This window comes from Miniopterus schreibersii, assembly GCF_964146895.1.
Source record: "Miniopterus schreibersii genome assembly, chromosome: 1".
Lineage (NCBI taxonomy): Eukaryota > Metazoa > Chordata > Mammalia > Chiroptera > Miniopteridae > Miniopterus > Miniopterus schreibersii.
This window is the reverse complement of record NC_138101.1, coordinates 134,071,013-134,089,927: the sequence shown is the minus strand read 5'-3', so window position 1 is coordinate 134,089,927 and position 18,915 is coordinate 134,071,013. Positions and strand designations below refer to the sequence as shown.

Sequence of the window (18,915 nt, the reverse complement as noted above, 5' to 3'; positions counted from 1 at the left end):
ACAGGAGAAACGAGGAACCCACTCTGTTCCTTTCACTCACCCCTCCTTTCCTTGGCAGCTACCCCAACCCTACCTTGCTCCAGGTGCTTGGAGGATGACAGACAGGAGACGCCTTGGGTGAAGCTACAGTGTGTCAGGGGCAGCGTCTTCCCAGCGCTGGAGACTCCACTGGCCTCGTCCTGTGTCCCCTCGGCGCCCCTCTGAGGAGGAGGGGGCTGCTCCAACAGCTGGTCCCCAAGCCTAATTTGGGGTTAGGGAGAAGTGAAGCCACAAATCACACGCCTTCCTTGCCAGTTCTGGCTGCGGCCCAGCTTTTCCTTAGCGTCCCTCTTCCCCTACCTGACACACACACAAATCCCTGTCCTGCTCCTTCCAGCCTTCACTCGGCCCCAGGGATGGCTCTGCAGGATGTGTGCAAGTGGCAGGCCCCCGAAGTCCAGGGACTATCACCTCGCCTGTCTCCGGCTGGCGGCTGGGTTGTGCCCCGGGGCTGTGACCCTCAAAGCTTCTTGCGGACCCACGGCCCCAGGCTGGCCCACGGCACCACCACCCTGGCCTTCCGCTTCCGTCACGGAGTCATTGCTGCAGCCGACACCCGTTCCTCCTGCAGCAACTACGTGGCATGTCCAGCCTCACTCAAGGTCATCCCTGTTCACCAGCACCTCCTGGGCACCACCTCTGGCACCTCCGCTGACTGTGTCACGTGGTACCGGGTGCTACAGAGGGAGCTGCGGCTGCGGGCACTGAGGGAGGGCCAGCTGCCCAGTGTGGCGGGTGCCGCCAAACTCTTGTCAACCATGATGTCCCGTTACCGGGGACTGGATCTGTGTGTGGCCACTGCTCTCTGTGGCTGGGACCGCTCCGGGCCTGCCCTCTTCTACGTCTACAGTGACGGCACCCGCCTGCAGGGGGACATCTTTTCGGTGGGTTCTGGGTCTCCCTATGCCTATGGCGTGCTAGACCGTGGCTACCGCTACGACATGACCACTCAGGAAGCCTACGCCCTGGCTCGCCGCGCCGTGGCCCACGCCACCCACCGCGACGCCTACTCTGGGGGTTCTGTCGACCTTTTTCACGTGCGAGAGACTGGGTGGGAGTATGTGTCACGCAACGATGCCTGGGTGCTGTACTCGGAGCTGCAGAGACTCCCGGAGCCTGAGAAGCAAGAGGAGAAGGCAGCCGGCCAGGCCCATCCTGAACCTGCACCCCCCCCCAGAGCTGGTGATGGGGGACAGCTCTCTGCGGGACTCGCACCAGGAGACTCCGGGCTCCCTGCAGAGACTGAGACTCTGTAAGAAGCGGCAGGACTTGGGGGTACCCAGTGCAGGGAGTGGGTGAAGGATGGGTGTGAGCATTCTCACAGCTCCTGGCTCCAGCCCTTATGGGTGGCCGGTTTCACTTGTTCCGAGTCTCCCTCTCTTGCTGCTTCCCAGAGCTACTGATGGTTCTGCCCAGCGTGTTCCTATCGACACCCAATAGATTTGTCCAGCCTGCTCAGTGCCAAGTCCTTCTTCCAGCAAATCCTCACTGCGCGCCTGCTGTGTGCCAGACGCGTGCTAGGTGCTAGACCCTCTTTTCTTGCCACCCTCTCTCCTGCCTTTTCCACCCTCGCCCCAGTCTTGCTTTTCCTCCTGTTTCAGCCCTCATCTCAGCGTCAGAGTCTGTCAGGAGGGGAATGAGGTAGGGAGGAGCCCAAAGGGCCCGGGCTGGAGAGCAGGACAGTGCATTGTGGGCCCTGGTGGACGGTGATGGGCTTCTCATCTGCTCTCCTCTGCCCCCCCCCATTTCATTCTAATGACTATAATGATTACTCCTTTCCTGAGTGCAGTTCTCATGGTAACTCTCTGAGGAAAAATTATCCTCACTTTACAGAAGAGGAAACCTTGCCTGAGGTAACACAGTAAGTGGCACAGGTGAGACTTGGGCCTGGAACTTTGCTCCAGAGCAGTGCTCCTTTAGCACAGCTTCTTCCCCCAGGTCCTCTCCCGGACTTTCCTCCCTGCCACCAGGATAGAGCCCTGCAGACACCTGGGGAGGGAGGTGGGGGAGAGTAGCTGGGCTAAGACCATGCCTGGTGGCCAGGGATGACCTAACCCAGAGGATCCTGAGGGCCTGGAAGGGTGAGCCCAAGGAGGCTGCTCCCACTGAACCCCATGTGCCCTACCTGCCAGGGCCCGGAACCATCACCACAGCTCACCTGCGTGCTGCCTTTTCAGGTGTTGTTGCTGCTGCCAGACTTATTCTCCTTTCTGCCCCTACCCCCCTTTCTTCCCTTTGCCCTCTTTCCAGCGTCTCCTTCCTGTAGCTCCCTCTGGGGAATGCAGAAAAGAGAGAGGTGGCTGTGCCTGTGGGACTGTCAGCCCAGCTTCTCCAGCCCCTTCTGGCCCCCTTCCTGCTCCCTATAAGCCCTGACTTGGAGATGCAGGCTGATCGCTCCAGGAGGGACACCTCCCAGTGCCCTCCCTCCCCAGGCCAAGTGGGGGGAAAAGCATGGTCATCAAGAGATGGGACCTGAAGGAAGGATGCTGAACCTTCTTTCTCTTATTCCACTCCTACAGCTTGCATTCTAAAGATAACAGCCACCTTTTCCCCCTCCTGGCACTCCTCCTAGTCCCCAGCCCATCCCTGAGTTCCAACCCTGCACCTCAGGCTAAGGGTTCCTCCAGGCAGGAGCCGGCCAGAAAGAGGAGACCTCTAGGCTCTAGCCTTTGGGGGGATGACTGGGGAGGAGGGAGGAACGGTCAGAGAGCCCCAGGAAGGAAAGCAGTGGGGCAGAGGGAAGGAAATTGTGATGGGGAAAAGGGGCTGCAGAAAGGTGCCCAGTATAGGAGGGCTAGCCTTTGAGCCAGGGTCCAGAATCTGGCTGGTGGCCTCCACAGCAACCCTTCTTCACCCCTCACCTGCTCCTCAGCCTCATGGAAGGAGAGGCAGGACTCTGGAAAGGATAACTGGAGGTCGGGGACTCTGGCTGGCCAAGTCCTTCAGAAGCATTGGAGTATTTGGACTTAGGCATAAGAGGGTGCATGCATCTCCATGTACAGAGATGTGTGTGGGCCGTGTCCCAGTGTGAGTGATCCAGGATAGGTGTGTGCACGTGAGTGTGGCAGGTGATGTATGTGTGGTTCCTGTGTGCAGAGACAGGAGACAGACTGGAAAAGGAGCAACACCTGGATAAGGAGAGCAGGATATTACTGGGGAGAAAGCCAGCCCTTGTCACTTCTTTTGGGAAAATGCTCCAGAGTAGAGAGGAGGTGGGGTCAGGGCTCACCCCACCAGTGCATGACTCCTGATTCCTCCCACCAGATCCTGAGACCCTGGGAGTGAGAAATGCAGGGATAGAGTGGCGGTCTGGAGCATGGGATTGTCACCTGAGCCCAGCCAAAGGCTTTATATGAACTGCATGTGGCTCAGTCCCCTGGGATGTTCTGCGCCCCTCCAGTTCCCATAAACTGGGAGGAAGGATGGAACCCAGACAAAGAGGGCAAAGCAGGAGGGGAGCCCTCCTTCTTACGTCTCCTTTTCCCATCGCTTCTCCCTTTCTTTTCTTTCATGGTCCTGCCTTTCTTTACTCCTTTGACAGGTTCTGTCCTTCCAGATGATGAGGTATTTGAGACCAGAGATAAGCCCAAGAATCTTGCTGATAAGCCTGTTTTCCCATGCGCTGTTCCCCACCCCCCAAGTTTAATGAGTTGGGGAGGACCATAGGAGGGTGTTAGGGAGGGCTGGAAGAGGGGGCAAAGGTGTGCATCTATGTCAGTGAGCCCCTCACCACCTGGGAGTGGCCCATGGTCAATCCCTCCTTTTCTCCACTTTTTTCTGAAGGCTTGATGCAGATATCAGAGTGAGACCAAAGGGGTAGAGATTTTGCCTGTCCTGCCCTGAACTGGAAGACCTTGTTCTTCTGACACCCTCTTAACGGTCTCCTGAGGCCTTCAGGGGACAGACAGCCTGCTATTGCACAGGCCTTTGGGCAGTCAGGGGTCTGGTTCCAGCCTTCAGCAGAGGAAATGACAACTTCAGCACTGCAGCAAAGGTCCTTGTCCCAGCACCTGGTTGCCCTAACCAAACAGGTGTAGAAGGTGTGAGAAGGCATCTTCCCCTTGAAGCAGCTTTCCCGATTTCCAGCACCCCACACTGGAGGGGAGGGCCCCAAGGACCTGTCCTGACTCACCTACGACAGAAGCCTTGCCTGGAGTTAGGAGGCCTGGGCGCTCATCCTGACTCCTGCTCTGCTCAGGGATCCCTTCTCTGCTCAGGGAGTGGACATTGAGAGATGCTGGCTGTTCCCTTTCAGCTTCCACCCCAGTTGGCTTTGATTCTGCCTCTCTGACCCTCACCCTCCTCCTTTGTGCTCCATGAAGAATAAGACAATGGACTGGGGAGGGTTAAAGGTTGGGGCAGCAGACCCAGATTCAGCGTGACTGCGCCATCTCACACTGGCCCATCCTTTCCCCACTGGGCACCACAGGCCCCAAGAGAGACTGGCTTTCCCCCCTACACACATTTTTTCTTAAGTATGAAGTCCCTCTTCCTTTCTTCTTAGCCTTTCATCTCTCCTCCTCTCTTCTCTGTAGCCCTCACCCTCTACTTCTTCCCATCCTTCCCTCTGGCCAGTCCTCACATTTTAATTTCCTAAGACAGTTTGAGAACAGGGAATCCAGAGAGCTGGTGGTAGGAGTGGGACACAACTCCATGAATGAAACCAACCAAAACCCTCCTCTATATAGAGGGGCTTGAAGTGGACTGCCCCCCAAAGGAGAAAGAATGAACCAGAGGGAATAGGCTTAGGCCTCTCCTCTTGCCCTTTGGCACAATGAAGCTCCATACAGAAACCTGAGTGCAAAAACAGAACAGGGCTCCAGCTTTACAAAATAAAGTGTTTGTTTATTATGAAATTAGAGATGGAGGCCCCTCCCGTTCCTCCCTCTTTCCCCCTCCCCAGCTGCCTCCCCCTTTCCTTCCCCTCCCCTCCCGCTGGGGCCTGGGAAGCACACAAGACAATGCCTAGAGTTGGGATGCCAACAGCTGGGCAGAGCTCCAGGGAGGCAGCCAAGTGTGTGGGAGGGGGTGGTGGTGCTGGAGCTCTCCCCTGGGAGGTGGGCTGGCTCCCTCTCTGCTGGAGGCCAGTAGAGCCAGGATGAGGCCATGAGTGATGGATGGAATCATGCGGGAAGGTCTGTAAAGACAGGAGAGCCCAGTTAGAGGTAGTGAGCGTGGGAGGGCTTTGGGCCACCTGTGCCCCACACAATCTAGGAGCACTGACCTGGGGCAGAACATCCCCTGCAGGAAGGTGGGCAGCAGTGGCTGGAAGTTTCTCTTGCTTTTGGGATGGACAACGGAAAAAAACAAAAATCCAGTCACAGGGACCCAGAGAAATGGGGGCAGATGTGGGTAGGAGACAGACACAGAGCATGTGTGTGGGGGCAAGGGAGATAGAGAGAGCATGTGTGAGTGATTTAGAATCTGAGAGACAAAAACAGAGTCAAGGAGAAGGTGGAATCACAGTGACAGAATAGAGAGGTTTAGAGTCAGAGCCACACAAGGCAGACCCAGACAGAGTGTTCCAGAGACAGATCCCTGGAGAGAGACACAGAAGACTCAGGAGGAGGGAGGTAAGAAGAGGGTTGCCCTGGAGCATCAGGGAGGAGGGACACAAGGATGGGGAAAATGCTTGGGGCCCCTGGGCTGCTGCTGCCTGCTTGGACCCCCAGGGGTTCACTCAGAGGGCCTGTGCGGGCTACCCCACCATGGCCAGCAGGGCAGCCCCGCTCTTAGGGGGCCGGGGGCTCCTTGGCCCCATACAGCTCGGCCAGGGTGCGGAAGAGCGGCCCCCAGTCATCCAGCGGCTCTGCGGGGCCAGGGGCACCGCCGGCCTCGGAGCCAAGGGAGCTGAGGGAGCCACAGGACGAGCCCCGGCCCTCGTAGCCGTAGACCTGCACCGAGTCGTAGGGCGGCACGCTGGGGTCCTCGTCGGCCTCGCGGAGCCGCAGCGCCAGGAGCTGCGCCACATCGGCGGGCCCGGGGGGCCGGGGCTGGCGCGGGGCCCGGGCACGGGGCAGCACATCCCGGCGCGCGGGAGGGCCGGGCGCCGGCAGGGCCGCCCCGTCGGGGTTCTGAAGGGCGCTGATGTCAAAGGCCTCCGTGTCCTCTTCTCCACCACCCTCGTCGTCGTAGGTGATGATGTTTTCCCGGACGTCCTCCTCCTCCAGCACCATCAACGCTTCCTGCTTCTGGCGCCGCAGGGCCACGAAGAGCACCACCAGGGCTGGGGGAGAGGCCACACAGGGGGCTGAGCCAGCGCTGGGCAGATGCAGACACAGAGGGTTGGGTGACAGAGATGGCAGTGTGGCGTGAGGGTGGCAGGCCCTACCTAGGTGTGACGTCTGGCAAACCTGGCGTGAACCCGGACTTCAGCCCTTACTTGCTGTGTGAGCATAGGAAGTTGCCTAACTTGTCCAAACCTCTTTGACCCTTAACGATTGAGTGCTTTTATAGAAAACAGGGAAAGCATTTACCTCTTAGGGTTGTCAAAAGTATGAAATGAAATACCACTAAGTGATGTGCCCAGTGCCACATGCGGCCCAGAGTTGGGGCTCAGTAAACAGTTTTTATGGCTTGTTACTGTCATTACGGATCAGCAGGTCAGGGATATGAGGCCAGAACTTTTTTCTTGGATGCATCAGGCAGTGGGACAATCCAGGCACAAGGGTTCCTGTAAGCCAGGGGTGGGGAACGTTTTTTCTGTCATTTGGAAATTTTTAACATCATTTGAGGGCCATATAAAATTATCAACTTAAAAATTAGCTATGAAAAAAGCTCCTAGACTTATTGAATTTCAAGTCCCACCTGTGGTTGCCTTGGCAGGGCCAGACCAAGTGATTTTGCTGGCTTTATACTGCCTGCGGGCCAGACGTTCCCCATCCCTGCTAAAGCCCTAAGCTAGATTTCCCTATGTCCAGGCTCCTCATACCTCTCCATATTCCCAAAGTCCTGACCCCACATCTATGTCCCACTGTGACCTGACTCACCAAGCAGGGTGCCCACACAGGTGACGATGGCAAGCAGGGCTCCAGTGCTGAGCCCAGCGGGTGACAGCTGAGCCTCGGGCCGGCAGGATGCCACGGAGCCATCAGGCCGGCAGCGGCACATGCTGACAGTCACTGTGGCAGTGCTGCTCAGTGCTGGGGTCCCCCAGTCCCACAGCTCTATGGGAACCAGGTAGGGGGCCTGGCGGGGTGGAGCAGGACGAGAGGGCAGCAGCAGGCTGGCAGAGCCATCTGTGAGAAAGAGAAGGTGTTAGGGTACCTTCCCAGCAGGGTCGGTCTGGCCCATGGAGACAGCTTCGCATGGGGAAGGTTTGCAGTCAGTGAACATGAGCAAATCCACGTCTACTTTCTGTTAGGACGAGGGCCCAGATAGGCAGACAGGGGTCAGGCAGGCTGGACTGGGGGTGGTGGGGGAAGAGAAGAGGAGGGAGGCAGGCATGGGCATGGTTGTAGGAGGCCACCCACCTCGGTTGTCCCGGACAGTGAAGTTGGCATCAGGGCCCAGAGGACCTTGGAGGGAGACACGGCTACTGTTGCCGGCTTCATCTCTGTCCAGGGCCTGGATGACCTGAATCAGCTGAGAGGAAGAAGACAGGCCTTGTATGGAGTGGGAAGGTGGAGGTCTTAAGGTCCCAACCCTTCTGTCTCAGCAGCTCACCTGGCCAGGGGCTGCAGAATCACACACAAAGGTGTCGTAGGGCTCAGCCAGCTGGGGAGCATTGTCATTCTCATCCAAGGTCTGGATGGCCACTTGCACACGGGAAACTTGGGCGGAGCTGTCTGAAGCCAGAACATGAACACATACACCCCACACACGCATACACAACATACATGGTGTGTGGGCATGGATGACACATGCAGTACATAGCATGTACATGCAACATGAAATATGCATGCAAGTTGCAAGTAGCAAACATTGTGCAATGAATGGAGCAACAGCAAGTGCATACAACATTCATGCAGTGCCCAAGGTATGTGCAATACACAATACACATTCAGCAGGAAGGTAGCACCCATATATACAAAAACAATAACCCACATGTAGGGCACATACACCATAAACGAAGGGTAGACAGAAGGTGCATACAAGTTGCATTTAAATAATAGCCATGAAATACATAAACGTATGCATACCATATATTAGAAGGACACTCAGCATTTAAAATAAATGCAACATACATGAAGTGGATGTTCAGTGTACGCAGTGAATACAGTATGCGCCCCCACCCAGGGTCCAGAGGATGCATTTTCATGCCCAGCATTGGTGGGAGGACACACACGCATGTGCGCGCGCGCGCACACACACACACACACACACACACACACACACACACACCATGTCCCATCAGAGGGAGACTGTGGTGTGGCAGTAAGCATCACTTAAAGTTGACCTTGGGGAGGGAGGAGCTGCATGATGCACAGGGGGCAGAGCCTGGGCACCACAGGCAGACCCAGGCCCCTCTTCTCCCATCCCTTCATCAGGTGGTTCCCACCATTACCCTGCCTTGCTCCTCACTGCCAGTGGCACCCAAGAGAGAATGGAAAAAATGCATCTCTGTACACCCCAGTGCTCACCTCTCCTAGGCTGATTCCTTTAGTCTCTCCTCCCCAAACTTCCCACCCTAGCATGGGGAGAGCTGGTTGGACCTGAAGGTCGCAGCCTGGCAAAGGAGGCTGAGTGGACTGCCTGGCTAAAGGTTTGGGATACATTAGAGACGGGATGGGGCTGGAATCCATTCCCTCACTGCAGCAAGGGCCCCGGGGTCTGCTAGTCAGTACTGGGGTTCCAGCAGGGAGCAGGATTTGGCAGAAGGGTGAGAAGACAGTAAGGGGACACACACACACACACACACACACACACACACACACACACACGGCTGGTTACATGTACACAGGCAGCGACAACACACACTAGATATACACTCAGGGGCACTCATGGACAGACACACATGCACTGCCACTTAGCACACAACTGCATGGACATAAACACAAACCTATACATGTACAATTTAACACATATGACAGCAGTGTGGTGAAGGAGATAGCTCAGACTGTAGCCTGATTGGGTCTGCCTGTTCCACCACTTCATCTCTGTGTGACCTTGGGAAGTTATTTAACTTCCCTTTGCTTGAGTTTTCTCATTATAAAATGGGGAAATAATCATACCTCCCTCACAAGCTTGTGGTGATGATTAAATGAATAAATCCACATTTGGTACTGGTACCTGATATACAATAAGTAATAAATTATTATTATCTGTCCACAAACACTCACATACACAAAACCACAGATACAACCAGCTACTTATACCTATCACTATAAACATTCAATTATGCATATGCATAAACAACGTAAATGTTAATTTTACACACTACTATATACACATATATATAGACATATACTCACAAACACATATGTGAATATATATGTACTTTTCACATACATGGAATTATACTCACACGGAAGTGCACACCACACATAACACATACATTAGTTCTTAACTGACATGTACAAACATCTCCACGCACAGTGACAACTCCCATAGACAGCAAGTGTAGGACACCCTGGGGCATGAGCAGGGGTGATAAGGGTAGACTGACAGAGGGGACGTGGTCTCCCTACCTCCATGGGCCAGAGCTGCCCAGAGGCAGCTGAACCATGCTGCTGGTGAATGGTGACTGACAGGGGCAGGAGAGGGGCGAGCCTTCTCCCCTACCTTGAGGACTCCCCTCAGGCCTTCTCTGGGAGCCACTGCTGGGACCCCCCCAACCACCCACCAGAGGAGGTCCCAGCCCTTCCATGGCCCCTGGCTTCAGCCTGAAGCAGAGAGTATGCCGGGCAGGGTCTGCCAGGGCAGGCGGGGATTGTTAGGGGCTGGGAGCTGTTTGAGGTTAGGTTTACTTGGAGGATGAGAAAAGTCAGGTATAGGAGTAAATTTAAGGTCAGGAGAATGCTCTGGCAGACCCACCATGCCCAGCCCAACCCAGCTTAGGAGAGCAGGCCTGCCTGATGGTGATGATCCAGTCTGGACCCAGCACACTGGTGAGGGTCCGATGGCAGTACCCTCCCTTCCCCGCCCCCACGCTCAGGGCCAGCCCCTCTGTCAGGAGGCTGCTGCCTTCTCCAGGGCCTCCTGGGGGCCCAGGACTCCTCACCGAGCTCCGTGGCCAGCACTGTGAGATTGTGCCAGACTCGAGCCTCGCGGTCCAGGGGCATAGCTGTGCGGATGGTGCCGTCCTCGGGCTCAATAGAGAAGCAGCGCTCCGCATCCGAGTGAGGGAGGATGGAGTATCTGGGCAAGACAGACCCAAGCTGGGCTGATCTGGGGGCACGGCCACAGCTTGCTGCTCCCCTCCCTCCCTCCTGTTCCCCTTACTGGGCCTCCTGGCTCAGCTGGGCAGAGGGCTGGAGCTCCTGGGGCAGAATCTGTCCCATGCACCCATAACCATAACTCACATAGGGTCCCCTTAAAAGACAATATCCTTGGGAAGTCATCAGCATTAAATAACTGTCATGAGACTCAGGGGGACTGGGTCTACTTGGGGTGGGGGAGACAGACAGAAAGAGGTAGAAGTGGGGAGGCACTGTCTGTCTTTCAGACTCTGGGCCCTGTTCTGGGGACCCTGGGACCTGTGTTCTAGCTCCACTCTGCCTCAGACCAGCTGTGTGACCTTGGGCAAATGGTTTAACCTCTGTTTCCTCAACTACAAAATGAGAATGTCACCAGCACTGCCCTCAGTGCTGTGACAATGGTGCTGGCTGGCAGGTGGAAAGAGTGGCTCTTCTCTAGGTAGACAATCCAGGTTTGAATCCCAGCTCTGCCACTTCCTGACTGGGTGACCTTGGGCAAGTTACTTAACCTTACAGAGCCTAGCCTCTGAAAAAACTGATGATGAAAATGCCTACTTCCTAGGGCAGTTATGAGAATTAAATGTCAGCCAGCGGGTAAAGCGTGACATGTGAGGGAGTGACCACAGTGAGAGCAACCAAGGGTCAATCACACTCAGCAGATGACATCACATTTGCTCGCACTGCCACTGGGAGCAGCTCTATTATTCACCCAGAGGGATAGGTGGAGAGTCAGGGAGTGGCTGAGCCAGGTCCTCCAGCCCTCCCTGGGCCCCAGACTCCTAGGAAGGGAGACCTCTGCCAGGAGGCAAGTGTGATTTATGATAAAGGACACACATCCTCTGTGGGACTAGACTGCCACTGGGCATCTTCCCCCAGGCCTGGCCCTGCCCTGTCACACTCCCACTCACCTGATCAGGCTGGCAGGGGAGTCCAGGTCAGTGGCTGAGACCTGGCCCACCAGGGTCCCGGGAGCCTTGTTCTCGGGCACCACCAGGTGGTATGCAGTCTGGGTGAAGGCAGGTGGCTCTGGGGCATCCTGCACAGCTATGTGCACTGAGGCCACATCTTTGAAGGGCCCTCGCCGCAGGTAGGCTGGGTCAATGAGCGTGTTGGTGGCCTCCACACGGAAGGAGTAGGAGTGACGGGTCTCGAAGTCTAGGGGCTATGGTGAGGGGAGGTAGAGTGACTGAGACATGTAGAAACCAGGGCAGGCCCAGGTTCCTGGAAGGTGAGGAATCCTTTCCCCAGAAGCATCCAGTGCTTGGCTGCCCTCAGAGGAGAGGTGCACAAGAGGGCCACTGGCCTTGGTGGTCAAAGGTGGTGGCAGATGACTTAGTAACTCTAGGTCTACCCCCAGCTCCATCACAAACTTGATATATGAAGTCTTGAGCCAGTCACTCCCCCTTTCTGGGCCCCAGGCCCTCATCTGAAAGATGAGGGGATGGTCATGATCTCTAAGCTCTAACATAGGTTCCTGAGTCTGTTCAAGACCAGTTAGAAGTGTGTCCCAGGGAGCAGGAGGTGGTTTTGAGTGAGTCTGCAAGTGTTAGCTGACAAGAGGCTAACCTTTCGGACAGTGAGGAGCCCATCTTGACCCTGGGAGTCTGTGCTGATGCTGAAGGCCTCAGACCCCTCCCCATCCAGGATGCTGTATGCCATGAGGGCGTTGTCTCCCAGGTCTGGGTCCTGGGCCTGAAGCCGGCCCACCAAGGTGCCTGGCCCAGCTGTCTCCACCACCGAGAACTGGTATAGGCCTTGGGGATAGATGGAGGGGAGACATTCTTAGAGAGGTCCCCAGCCCTCCTCCTTCCCCTAGCACTTCCTTTTTCTGGACCCTGGCTGGGGGAGGAGAGGGGTGGGTGGTCAAAGTATGGCTCAGGTGGCAGCACTGGCCCCTTACTCTGAGGGAACTTGGGGGGATTGTCGTTGACATCGCTGAGGGTGACTGTCACTGTAGTACTGCCCGACAGCCCCCCCATGTGGCCGCCCATGTCCTTGGCCTGAATCACCACCAAGAACTCCTCCTGTGTCTCACGGTCCATGTTGGGGATGGCGGTTCGCACAACTCCTAGGGAGAGACACTGGGTCAGGGGGCGCCTGCTTCCATTGCTGCCCCACCACTCCTGAGCTCTGTTCTTACCAGTCTGGGGGTCCACAGAGAAGAAAGGCAGTCCATCCAGCACAGTGTATACCAGCTTGGCGCTGTTCCCATAGCTGGGGTCATCGGCGTCATGAGCAGTCACCTGGATTACTGATGTCCCTGTGGGGGATCCCGGCACCCCACTCAGCAGGGGAAGGGCCAGGAGGGGAAGAATAGCAGATGAGGGGGACCCAGACATGAGCAGGCCCGAACTGAAGGATTGGGTTCTGGGGCAGAAACCAAGGGGAAGGAGAAAAGAGGGCGCTTCAGGAGGTGGGATCTGGGTGTTCAGACTTGGGGTACTCACCAACATTGGACATCTCGGGAACTGTGGCATGGTAGGGCCCGAGGGGAAAGATGGGGGGATTGTCGTTGATGTCTTGCACCTTGATGATGAACTCTGATGGGGGCTCCAGGGGACGGTTGGAGGCTCGGTCCACGGCTTGGGCCAGTAGCACATACTGTGCCTTCTCCTCCCGGTCCAGGCTCTTGGTGACATGGATGTTGCCTGTGGCCTCATCAATCACAAACACGGTGCCTGCCCCCTCCCCGGTCAGCAGGTACTTGGTGCGGCCCTCGCCCCGGTCCACATCCGAGTGTAACTGTAAGGGTCAGATGAAAATGGCAGCAGGTTCCACACACAGGAACAGAAGGTTAAAGAGTAAGTCTAGGACTGAGTGGAGTGTTAGGAGTCCTGAGGGACCAAGGTCGTTTCAGAAGTGATGAAGTTGCAGGGCAGGGCTTGAAAGTCAAGGTAGCCATGGGAGCGCTTGATCCTTACCTTGCCAATGAGGACAGGCTCTGGACCGGCATATTCTTCGATGACAAAGAACTGGTTCCACACCCAGCTCCTTCGGGTCCGCAGCAGTGCTGGTCCTGGCCGCCCCCGGGACCCTTCCCAGGCCCGGGCTGGGGCTGCCAGGCGCCCCATGCAGCCCCAACCACCCAGCCAGGCCAGCAGAAGCCTCACCAGGCCCCACATGTTTGGGCTCTAGCCAGGGCTCTGTTTGCTGTCCTCAGGTGCTGAGGCATGCGCTGACTGGGGCAGAAGGGCACACTCGCTGGGGCTATCCCATGGATCCACACCTGCAGGACAGGTAGCTGTCCAGGGTCAAGGAAACCCTTAATCCTCCTCCCAACCAGAGGTAGATGTTAAGGAGCCGACCTCTTCCAACCAGAGGTAGATGCTGGAGAGCTGACCTCTATGAAACCAGACTCCCACTGCCCAGAACCCAGACGAAGACAGAGAGCAGTCTGATCCTTCCCTCCACCCGGACTCTGCCTGTATTCACCTCCAGCCCTCCAAGCTGATAAATCTCCAGCCAGTCAATTCTGAAGAGAGAAGCTGGGGAAGAAAACAGGAGAGGGGATGGTGGGAGAGCTTGGAACCACATTTGGCCCATGTCTCCCATGTTGGACATGCAGCAGGGGGCTGGAGGAGATGGGGGCCACCCATAAAAGGCTTATAACCCAGGGGTTGGGATTCATGGAGTTGTCTAGGGTCAGGCTGAAATAATGAGTGCAGCCTAAAACAGGTTTAAGAGCCTGTGGAAGTCCCTCCTCCGCAGGAACCTGCCCCTGGCCCACATTGCCAGCTGAAGTCCTTCAAGGGGAACTGGGCTCATTAGGCAGAGTGGGGGGCCAGAGCTGAAAGAAGAGGGGGTAGAGATGGGGGCAGGGCCAAGAGACTGGGGAGGGGGAAGAGGCAGACTCAGAAGCTAGAGACAGCCTGATTGAGGGTGAAACCAAGACTAGGACTGTCCAGCAGAGACAGAGACAGAATGTCAGGGAGAGACTGAAGGAGAGATCAAAGGAGGCTGCCTGGTGTCTGAAAGGCAGACAGAAGTCATAGGTACTAGTCTGGGGAATGGGAAGGAAGAGGCAGAGGGGATTCCCGTGTGTGATGGGCAGGCCGGGCAGCCCTCAGCTGCGGATGTCAGACCAGGCCGCCCCAACTTCATTCTGGGAGAGGGGTTGGTTAGGAGGGGTTGCAGGAAAGGAGCTGGAGAGAGGACCCTTCCCACTGCTATCCCCTCCCTCTCCCCTGGGGGGGCGCAGGTAGCTGTGGCTGCACCCTTCCTCCCCCAGAGCAGACACACACCTGATAGTCCTTCCCCTCCAGTGGGAAGAGGGAAGCTGGAGGGAAGTCGGGGACCAGACAGGGAGGTGGGACGAGAAGAAGGAAAGGGATAGAGGAGTGGAAAACAGGATAGTGGGAAGGGGAGAGGAGAGGGAAGGAACAGGGGAAGGAAAAGCGAGCGGGAAAAGGGAGAAGAGAAAGACAGGAAAGGAGAGAAAGGCAGAGGAAGAAAAAGGCAAAGAGGAAGTGGAGATGGGGTAAGACAGGGCAAGAGGGACAGAGAAGGGTTGGGGAGACAGAGCGACGGGGCAGAGACGGCAAACAGGCAGAGAGAAGGCAGGGTGAAGTGACATCGAGGGAGAGGGAAATGGGAAAAAGAAGGCGGAAGGTGCGAGAGAAGGCAAAGAGGTAGAGCGCGGGAGAAGGGAGCCAGCAGTGGGCTCCCCAGCCACGAAGCGCACTGCTCTGAAGAGACCCGCAGGCTGCGGGCCCCCTGCTGCCCCTCCGCGGATCCCCGACCCCAGGCTCCAGGACAGGCCCTTACCTGGCAGTGCCGAGGGCTCCAGTCGGGCGGGGAGCACCCCCGCCCGCCCCCGTTGCCGGATCCCGGGGGCGCAGCCTCAAGCCGATCCGAGCGGGCGCCGCGGCTCCGCTGCAGCTCTGAGCGGCCCCGGCGAGAACAAGGGAGCGAGACAGAGGGGGCGGGGGAAGGAGGCTCCGCCTGCGGAGGAGCGAGGCGGCTCCGCGCCGCGCGGGAGAAGAGAGCCCAGCCTCCGACCCTCCCCGGCCAGCCCGGCCGCGCGGCGGGGGCGGGGGCGGCGCTGCCAGGCCGCCAGGCGCATACAGATGTACGGCCCCTCCCGGGCTGGGTCCGGGCTGTGTCCGCAGCGCGCGGCAGGGCACTAGGGTGGGAGGATGTCCAGGCCAGGTCCCTAGAACTGATAGGGAGGGTGCACCCGAAAGCGCCAAGCGGCCTGCATGCCCCCCACAGCGGGGCCAAGGGTGAGGGCACTGCGAGGGGGGGTTAATTAGGAGCCACTGCGGAGCGGCCCACTCGCACTTCTGCGCCGGCCTCGGGGGCTGGTATAGACCACCACTGCAAGGCGGCGGGCATTTGGGGAACCGGTGCAGGGCATGGTCGCGAGCCTTCTGGGGTGCGCTTCAGGACGGCATAAGGGTCCAGGGAGCCCATGGGCTGGGCCCGCGGAACAGGTCGGTGACCAAGGTAAGATAGGAGGGGATGGAAGGGGGCAGTGGAGCCTTTTTGGTAAACTCATTTACAGGCGCCTACCGAGCAAGCAGCTGCCGCCCCCTGGTGGCAGCTGTGGGAGGCACCTTGAAGGTGAAAAGCAGGTGACCAAAATGCCTCTAGCCCTGAAGAGACCTTCCCCTCTACCCACCAGTGAGGTAGACCTTTAGCTGTGGTTTGTTAAGAGCCAAGGCAGGCAAGGAGGTGGTTAGACCGGTTCTGGGAAGCAGAAGCCTACGTAAGCAACGCTGGCTCCAGCCATCCTCTTCAACTTGGCTGTCACCCAGGCCTGCCCAAGGAAAGCCACTCACACACTAGTTAAAACTAAGTCAGATTTTTATTATTTTCCATAGACCACATCATTTAATAATAAAAAAAATAAAAATAAAAATTGAACAAAAGGAAAAGGTGGATATAAAGTGAAACCGGTGGGCAGGAGGCAAGGGCTGCAGGACAGAAAAGACTGGGAACTGCAGGGGCCCTGGGACTCGGGAGATGCTGATTCAGCTCATAGGTGACCCAGTCCTGGCCCCAGCTGTTCCCAAAGGGGGTGTGAGTACCCAAAGGAGGTGGTAAGCAGGATGGAGGAAAATGAAAGAGGTTGGGGCTCCCGGCTGTTCCCCAACTCTGGGCCAACCACCTCCCTCTCTAACTTAGCTCTTCCCTCTCATAGACTTCATGGGAAATGAGAGGAGAGGGCTAAATCCCAAGAGATGGGTTATGGGGTATAGGGGAGGAAGATGACCACTGCTCCATTTGGTATGTTTGGGACAGGTGGCAGCCACACTTCAGCACTGGGCAAATGGTGTTAAAGAGATTGTACCTATCCCTCTGTGGTCTTGAGCCCCCACCCCAGGGCAGGGTGGCTGATGCCTGCAGCTCTCCCCATTGTTTTCCCAGCTAGCGGCGCCCACCCCGGTCCCGCACAGGTGTGCTTCGGCTCCGGCTCCTGCTGTGGCGCTTGGTGTCTCTGCGGTCCCTCTCCCTGCCTCGTTCCCGGTCCCTTTCCCTATCCCTATCTCTGTCTCGATCCCCCCTGTCACGCTCCCGTTCCCTCTCTCTCTCCCGGTCCCTCTCTCGGCTGTGCTCTCTTCGCTTCTCTCGCTCCAGCTGTCGGTTCCGCTCCCGCTCCGCTTCCTTCTCCCGCTCCTTTTGCTCTTCTTCTTCTTGCTCCTTCCGCCTCTTTTCCCGCTCCTTGGCCCGTTCAGCCCGCTCTGCCTCCTTCTGAACAATCTGCAGCCAGCAGGAAAGGCAGAGAATAGGCATTTCAGCCCAGCTCACATCAGTCCCACTTTGTCTATTTGTACCTGGACCAGGCACTCCGCGCTCAGGGTCACTGTTGGCTTTGCTGTTAAGCAGGAAGTGTGTGTGTGGGGGGAATGAGGGTGGGGGGTGGAGGCACAGCAATGACATCTGTCCTTGTCTCAGAGCCCCAGTTCCTCCAAGTGTTCGCCTTTTATACCCACAACAGGTAGTGGCACCATCCATACCTGGCCTCCAGTATTTCTCTAGCTGCCTACATGTGAACAAATCTTTTTAGTTGAGTGGCATAAGCATAAGTTCCCAAAAGGTCTGTTACTAAGAAACAAATGTAAAAAGCAAAAAACCTTACATATTAAAAAACAGAGAAATGGATGAGTTTATACAACACAGATTTCTCTACCTCCTAAAATTAATTTCCAAGAAGCATGATTGGCAGTCAGCTTCCTAGGATATGCGAACACAGTTCCTGTCTTTGCATCTACCTCCACCTGCTCAGGTTTGGCTTCTCTACATGGCAGACTCATTAACTGGTTCTTAAAACTGCCTCTTTCTGTGATGCTTAGTTTCTTCCCTTATTATCCTATGCTGTTCCTTGGGCCTCCTCCCTCTTGGCACTCCTATGACTCTCCCTAGTGCCCCACCCCCAGCCTTGCTGCAGCTCTGAGCAGGCCAGGAAGGTCAGCACTCACCTGGCTGTCAGTAAGTGGGAGCCAGTAGATGCAGGGAGCTGCCTTGGTCTTGCGGAAAAGGTCATCTAGGAGCTTGGCTGGTGGCTCTTCCTGAGCTTTTTCTGAGGTGGAAGAAAGTGAGTCAGACTTGATGCATAGGACCGTGTCCCATCCCATTTGGGTCACTTTGCCCTGCACCAGTGGACACGTGTGACCCCACAGCTAAGTACCTTTCTTCTCACTCTTCTTTTCTTTGGACTTCGCACGTTCCTTGCGGCGGCGGTCACGGGACCGTGATCGGGAACGGGGCCCTTCTCGAACTTTATCCCGATCCCATTCACGCTCTGATCGAGTTCTCTCCCGCCGCTCCATTTCCCGTTCCCGCTCTGCCCACTGTTCCCGCACTGCCCGCTCCTGCTCCCTCTGCTCTGCTCGGGGGTGCTGTGGTGGCTGGGCTGTGGGTGGGGGTGGAGGGTGCAGGGGCCGTGGTACCCCCTGTTCCTCTGTCTTAGTTTCAGAGGGACGGTCCACCAAGAGGCCCCGGTGAAAATCCAGCTGTGGGTAGGAGGGACAAGGACAGTCAGGATGGAGATAACAACACTCTCACAGAAGGAGCCCAGGTACCAGGGGACAGAGACTTTGGAGCCCTTGGTTCAACTAAAGAAACCAAAGACGAGGGAGAGAAAAAGCATCTCAGGAGAGGATGGCCTCCCCTGCTTCTACCCGTTTGTTTCTTACCTCATCTTGCTCAGCATAGTCGGCACAAAGGAATTTGGGATTGGACTGGGGCCATTTGACCCCATGTAGAGCCGTGCGGGTGGCAACTGCTTCCTCTACTGTTGAGTACTGGTAGAGGAAAGGAGAAGGCAGAGGGACCTTTAATCTCTCCCACTTTCCACAATGCCCTCAAACCTGCCACGCTGGTCACAAAAGGAAACATGCAACAACCTAGAGCTTCTGTTCCTCACCGTTACAAAGCAATGAGATTTGATCTTGTCAATCCAGAAGGCCTCTTCCACCAGAGTTCCTGTACGTCCCAACAATTCCTTCAGTTGGCCTAAAGTGAAAGGACGAACCTGCCAACGAAAGCAGAATACTCATATAACTAGTATTAAGGT

General features: G+C 56.6%; 3 protein-coding genes across 23 annotated transcripts in view; 1 reads left to right on the top strand and 2 right to left on the bottom strand.

Annotated features, from left to right (window-relative positions):
• Positions 1-395: 395 nt before the first annotated feature.
• PSMB11 (proteasome subunit beta 11) lies at positions 396-1,295 on the top strand (the record flags this gene model as incomplete). Its single annotated transcript, XM_081120999.1, has 1 exon — positions 396-1,295. The coding sequence occupies one exon, from the start codon at positions 396-398 to the stop codon at positions 1,293-1,295; it is 900 nt and encodes a 299-aa protein (XP_080977125.1).
• A 3,571-nt stretch (positions 1,296-4,866) lies between these two features.
• Positions 4,867-15,295, bottom strand: CDH24 (cadherin 24). Of its 5 annotated transcripts, XM_081123910.1 has the most exons (14): positions 15,162-15,295; positions 13,830-13,882; positions 13,319-13,623; positions 12,845-13,139; positions 12,538-12,657; positions 12,298-12,465; positions 11,964-12,151; positions 11,306-11,559; positions 10,202-10,338; positions 7,705-7,826; positions 7,512-7,623; positions 7,029-7,277; positions 5,264-6,265; positions 4,867-5,176 (listed from the first exon to the last, which is right to left on the bottom strand). In XM_081123910.1, the coding sequence occupies exons 3-13, from the start codon at positions 13,517-13,519 to the stop codon at positions 5,772-5,774; spliced, it is 2,340 nt and encodes a 779-aa protein (XP_080980036.1). In that variant the 5' UTR covers positions 13,520-13,623; positions 13,830-13,882; positions 15,162-15,295; the 3' UTR covers positions 4,867-5,176; positions 5,264-5,771. The 5 variants fall into 5 exon arrangements, with proteins under 5 accessions (XP_080980036.1, XP_080980035.1, XP_080980037.1 ...); XM_081123909.1 differs by having other exon boundaries at positions 13,319-13,882; XM_081123911.1 differs by lacking the exon at positions 13,830-13,882.
• An 889-nt stretch (positions 15,296-16,184) lies between these two features.
• ACIN1 (apoptotic chromatin condensation inducer 1) overlaps positions 16,185-18,915 on the bottom strand; it is a gene marked incomplete at its 5' end in the record, with an annotated part of 32,397 nt that continues 29,666 nt past the window's right edge. For all 17 annotated transcript variants that reach the window (XM_081135031.1, XM_081135041.1, XM_081135040.1 and 14 more), the window contains 5 exons: positions 16,185-17,099; positions 17,819-17,919; positions 18,028-18,352; positions 18,536-18,643; positions 18,766-18,873. In XM_081135031.1, coding sequence (XP_080991157.1) covers positions 16,767-17,099; positions 17,819-17,919; positions 18,028-18,352; positions 18,536-18,643; positions 18,766-18,873 — 975 coding nt within the window. In that variant the 3' untranslated portion in view covers positions 16,185-16,766. The remainder of the gene's footprint in view (positions 17,100-17,818; positions 17,920-18,027; positions 18,353-18,535; positions 18,644-18,765; positions 18,874-18,915) is intronic.

Coding starts and splice junctions, on each gene's coding strand:
- CDH24 (XM_081123909.1), bottom strand. CDS start 13,519: ATGTGGGGCCTGGTGAGGCTTCTGCTGGCCTGGCTGGGTGGTTGGGGC. Junction 13,140..13,318: donor AGCCTGTCCTCATTGGCAAG/GTAAGGATCAAG, acceptor TGACCCTTACAG/TTACACTCGGATGTGGACCG. Junction 10,339..11,305: donor TCCCCTGCCAGCCTGATCAG/GTGAGTGGGAGT, acceptor TGTCTTGCCCAG/ATACTCCATCCTCCCTCACT.